Source organism: Rhinopithecus bieti, unplaced genomic scaffold (assembly GCF_001698545.2).
Source record: "Rhinopithecus bieti isolate Rb0 unplaced genomic scaffold, ASM169854v2 scaffold_1844, whole genome shotgun sequence".
Lineage (NCBI taxonomy): Eukaryota > Metazoa > Chordata > Mammalia > Primates > Cercopithecidae > Rhinopithecus > Rhinopithecus bieti.
The window spans coordinates 100,090-105,634 of NW_016803508.1; the positions used below are offsets into that span (position 1 = coordinate 100,090).

Below are 5,545 nucleotides of genomic sequence, written 5' to 3' on the forward strand. Positions count from 1 at the left end.
AAAAGCATCCAGCTTTCACCATTAAGCATGATGTTAGCTACACACTTTTTGTATCTGCCTTTTTCCATGTTGAGAAAAGTCTCTTCTATGCTAAGTTTTTTCATGAAAGAGTGTTTGATTTTATCAAATACTTTTTCTACATTCATTGAGAAAATCACGCAGGTTTTTTTGTTTTGTTTTGTTTTGCTTTTTAATCTGTTGATATATGTTACATTACTTGATTCCTAGATAAGCTAAGCCAACCTTGCATTCCTTAGATAAATCCAACTTAGTCAATGTGAAAGGAAAACAAATCTCACAATTCTCAAATCACTAAACCAAAGGGAAATGTCAATCTGGGACCTGCCTCCGGCTCCCATTTTATTTCTAAATGAGACAGCTATAAAAATTAATAAGCTACCATATCTCCCTCACAATTTGTCAAGAAGGAAATTCTTTTGGGGGCTCAAAAACTTTACCCTAAAACAGATCTGTTAAATTTCACCTTGGCAATGTAATTTGATAGCTTATCTTCACAGGTGCAGGACAAAGACAGAACTCAAAGTCATCCCTCTGCTCACCCAGACAAATATATGCTTGATTGCTTCCTCTGCCCTCTTGTTTATGTAAAAATGCAGATTCACTAAGCCAGACTAAGGCATAAGTGATTATTCCTCTACCTTCCTCATATGTAAATTGTATTTTCAGCGAAAGGCTATTCAGAGACTCAAAAGAATGCAACCATTTGTCTCTTATCTACCTATGAACTGAAGTCCTGCCCCTGTCACCTCTCCCCAACTTTGAGTCATGTTGTCTCACCTTTCTGGACAGAACCAATGTACATCTTACACATATTGATTAATGTCTCCTGTTTCCCTAAAACGTATAAAACCAAGCTGTGCCCCAACTACCTTAAGCACATGTCCTCAGGACCTGAGGCTGTCACAGGTTTGTCCTTAACCTTGGCAAAATAAACTTTCTAAATTGATTGAGAGCTCTCTCAGATACTTTTGGTTCACATCATGAGGTATAATCTTTTCTGTTTGTTGCTGGATTTGATTTGCTATTATTTTGTTGAAGACTTTTGTGTCCATATTTATAAGAAATATTGGTCTGAATGGTTTTTTTCTTGCCAAGTCTTTTTATGATTTCAGTATGTCTAGCCTCAGAAAGGATTAAAACTTTTTCCTCTCCTATTATATAAAAGATTTTTTGAAGAATTGGTATTCAGTCTGCTTTACATATTTTTTGAAGAATTGATATTCAGTCTGCTTTACATATTTTTTGAAGAATTGATATTCAGTCTGCTTTACATATTTGGAATAATTTCACGATGAAGGATCTGGGCCTGGTCTTTTCTTTGTGGGTAATCCTTGTATTACTGATTCAAACACTTTATTTGTTTTACTTTTATTCAGATTGTGTTTTCTCAAATCAGTTTTACAGTTTGCATGTTCCCAGGAATATGTCCAATCCATCTAAATTATGTAATTTTTCAACATATACAGTATTCATAATATTTGGGTAATGTCTGTAATAATGTCTCTCCCAATTTTCTTTCTCATGCCAGTACTTTTAGTGCCTTCTCTCATTTTGTTTGTTTTAGTCAATCCTGTTAAAGGTTTATTTTAATTGATCATTTAAAAGAAACAACTTTGGTTTCATTGATTTTTTGTCTGTTTTTCTATTATCTATTTCATTAAATTCTGCTGCAATATTTATTGTTTTCTTTCTTCCAATTGCTTTCAATTTAGTTTTCTCTTCTTTTTCCTATGTCTTAAGGTAGAAATTTAGATTATTGATTTCAGATCTTTCCTTTTTCTGCATATAATTAGTTGTAACTATCAATTTCCCTCTAAGTATTGCTGTGATTGTATTTGATACATTTTGACATGTTGTGTCTTCAGTTTTATTTATATCAAAATATTGTCTAATTTATCTTTGGGAAATTTTCAGCCATTACTTTTTCACATTTTTTTTCTCTGTTCATTTTTCTCTCTTTCTGGTACTGCTATTATGCATGTTGTATTAGACCATTTTCATGCTGATGATAAAGACATACTAGAGACTGGAAAATTAACAAGAGAAAGAGGTTTAATTGTACTCACAGTTCTACATTGCTGGGGAGGTCTCAAAATCATGGCAGAAGGCAAGGAGGAGCAAGTCATATCTTATGTGAATGGTGGCAGGCAAAGAGAGTTTTTGTAGGGGAACTCCACTTTTTAAACTCACCAGATCTTGAGAGACTCATTCACTATGATGAGAATAGCGTGGAAAAAACCTGCCCCCATAATGCATTCACCTCTCGTGGCGTTCCTCCCATGACACATGGGAATTGTGGGAGTTACAATTCAAGATGAGATTTGGGTGAGGGCACAGCCAAACCATATTATATATGTTGGAGCATTTAAAGGATTCTCTGATGCTCTGTCCATTTTCCTCCATTCTTTTTTCTCTCCATTCTTTGGATTACATAATTTCTATTGATCTGTCTTCAATTTTGCTAATCCTTTCTTCCACCAGTTCCCATCACTTATTAATCAAAACTAGTAAATATTTTATTTTAGTTATACTTTCAACTCCAGATGTTTTTCCAATAATTTCTCTCTCTTTATATTTTCTTTTTTTTGAGACGGAGTTTTGTTCTTGTTGCCCAAGCTGGAGTGCAATGGCGCGATCTCGACTCACCGCAACTTCCACCTCCCGGGTTCAAGCGATTATCCTGCCTCAGCCTCCTGACTAGCTGGGATTACAGGTATTGGCCACCAATCCCGGCTAATTTTGTATTTTTCATTTCAATAGAGACAGGGGTTCTCCATGTTGGTCAGGCTGGTCTCGAACTCCCGACCTCAGGTGATCCACCCTCCTCGGCCTCCCAAAGTGCTGGGATTATAGGCGTGAACCACTGCGCCCGGCCGTTTAAATCCTTTTTTTCAAAAGAAAATATCAATCGGAGTACAGGTCAGGCAGGGGAAAACCTGCAAGTCGCTGTCACTCCTTTGGCCTCAGCACATCCCCACCCACCTAGGCGGCATACGCGCCACCAGCAGCATCCCCTGGGAGGCTGCAGAAGCAGCGCTGGGCCCCTAGCAGTTTCAGAAAAAAAGTGGGAGGTGAGACGGCACCGGCAGTGTCTGGTCTTGGGAACACGCCTCTCACCTGGGGAGGGAGCAATTGAAGCTTTCAATAACGTCAGGCATACAGATAATATAAACTTATAACATCGCTTGAAAGTGTACTTGCTTAAGCTTCTTTTTCCTCTGAACAGTTTTGTGAATGTTAAAAGGCAAACTTTGCATTTTCTCGATACATCAGTCTCCTTTGCCCTCTTGCCACCATGGGACAAATAGGTACTCCTCAGCAATTAGCTAAGACGAGAGGTTTCCCACCCAACTTTCCCAAGGCTGCCTCTCTCCGCCCCTTCTTGCACCTGGGGCAGCCTGAGGACCACCCCCCCACGCCCCCCAACTCCTATCCTGGGCGGAGCCGGCTCTAGGAAGACCGGATTCCTCTCCCTTCCCGTCCCAGGATTCTTTCAGCCCTCACCTTCCAGGAATGGGGAGGGGGCATCCTACCCCGTATCTGAGTTGCGACTGCGGGACGTAGAGCGGACTGGGCCTTTCCCGCTGGCGCGTGACCTCAATCAGGTAGGTCTCCTTGGCCTTCTCTTTCTTTTCTTTGCCTTCCCTTTCCCTGACACAGGACACGGGATCAGTGTTTGTGCCGTGGGCAGCCTTTCTGGTACACAGGACCTTCCCTGCCCTCCCGCTTCTGGGCAGCCAGTGCCGGGCGCGCGACCATGCGCAATGGCGGCTGCAGCTGGGCTGGCTCCAGCGTCCTGAGGGCATCGGAGGGCTTTGGGGAGCGTTTTGGACGCCGAGTTCTTGCCGCTGCCTCAGTTTTAGTTCTGGCAAGTGTAGGGAGGTCCTCCTAGTAGAGCCTTTCTGGCCCTCCCAGTCGGGAGCCTGGAAGCTTCTCCTGTGGCAGGGCGGGCAGAGGGAGAAGGGTGCGACCTCAGATTCCTTGGTCGCACTCGTGTTCCCACCTACATGGCTGAGGAGGTGTGCGCTCTCGTTCGATTTAGATTGAGTGGTTGTTAAACTTCATGGCCGCCCTGCCCACAGGGGCTGGGCTCCCCACAATGTAAAACTGAAGAAGAAACATTTCCTCTAACGAATATTTGACCAAAAAGAAATAACAGCTTCAGGCCGGGCGCAGTGGCTCACGCCTGTAATCCCAGCACCTTGGAAGGCTGAGGTGGGAAAATCACTTGAGGCCAGGAGTTCGAGACCAACCTGGCCAACCTGGCTTAACCCCTTCTCTACACAAAAGTTAGCCAGGCATGATGGCGTGGGCCTGTAGTTCCAGCTACTCGGGAGGCTGAGGCGGGAGGATTGCTTGTGCCCAGGACGTTGCGGCTGCAGTGAGCTGGGATTGCTTCACTGCACTCCATCCTGGGCATCAGAGCAAGAGCCTTTCTTTTAAAAAAAGAAAGAAAGAAAAAAGGCAATATAGTACATTTCCGTGTATGCACTTAACAACATGGAAGGACAAGCCTTCAAAATTTTCCTGGACTTGCCCAGGTGAGGTGGCTCACGCCTGTAATCCCTAAACTTTGGGAAGCCAAGGCGGGCGAAACATGGGGTCAGGAGTTCGAGACCAGCCTGGCCAACATGGTGAAACCCCGTCTCTACTAAAAATACAAAAAATTAGCTGGGTTTACTGGCGGGTGCCTGTAATCCCAGCTACTTGGGAGACTGAGGCAGGAAAATCGCTTGAACCCAGGAGGGGGAGGTTGCAGTGAGCTGATACCTTGCCACTGCACTCCAGCCCTAGGGACAGTGTGATATTCCATCTGAAACAACAACAATAAGAAAATTTCCGGGCTTTCGCATTTTCATCTTTCTACGGTTCTGTAAAATAGGATTTGAAATGGCCATGATTATTAATGAAATAAAAAGAAGATTATAAAGAAGTAATTTAAGGTATCAAAGATGATAGAAGATAGTGGTAATAATACAAAATATCGATACAAGTTGGACAAATTATGTAGATAAAAGTCAAAAAGGAAAGAAAACACAATTACATTGGTTATTTCTAGACGACAGTGCTCAGTGTGTGTGTATCTGTCCTGTGTGTGCACATGTTTCTTGTTACTGATACTGAGGCAAAAGTTTGGCTTTCTTTTCTTTTTCCTTCTCTGATTCTTTCTTCCTTTCTTGAGACGGAGTCTTCTTCTGTTGCCCAGGCTGGAATGCTGTGGCACCTTCAAGACTCAGTGCAGCCTCAAGTTTCTGGCCTCCAAAAAACCCCCAACCATATCCTCCCAAGTAGCTGTGATAACAAGTATGTACTACCACACCGGGATAGTTTTGGTTATTGTTTGGATGGTTTTATTTATTTATGTTTTTTTCTTGAGAGGAAGTCTCGCTCTGTCGCCCAGGCTGGAGGGCAGTGGCTTGATCTCAGCTCACTGCAAGCTCCGCCTCCTGGGTTCAGGCCATTCTCCTGCCTCAGCCCCCCAAGTACCTGGGACTACAGGTGCCCGCCACCACACCCGGCTTAT

General features: G+C 43.0%; 1 protein-coding gene across 1 annotated transcript; it reads right to left on the minus strand.

The window, feature by feature from the left end:
- Window positions 1–2,953: 2,953 nt before the first annotated feature.
- Window positions 2,954–3,993, minus strand: LOC108539262 (uncharacterized). Its single transcript, XM_017887846.1, has 2 exons — window positions 3,555–3,993; window positions 2,954–3,138 (listed from the first exon to the last, which is right to left on the minus strand). The coding sequence occupies exons 1-2, from the start codon at window positions 3,825–3,827 to the stop codon at window positions 3,004–3,006; spliced, it is 408 nt and encodes a 135-aa protein (XP_017743335.1). The 5' UTR covers window positions 3,828–3,993; the 3' UTR covers window positions 2,954–3,003.
- Window positions 3,994–5,545: the final 1,552 nt, after the last annotated feature.

Excerpts from the sequence above, each read along its gene's own strand:
- LOC108539262 (XM_017887846.1), bottom strand. The coding sequence starts at position 3,827 with ATGCCCTCAGGACGCTGGAGCCAGCCCAGCTGCAGCCGCCATTGCGCA. Across the intron at positions 3,139-3,554 it reads AGTCGCAACTCAGATACGGG|GTGAGAGGCGTGTTCCCAAG; the intron begins GTAGGATGCCCC and ends CTCCCTCCCCAG.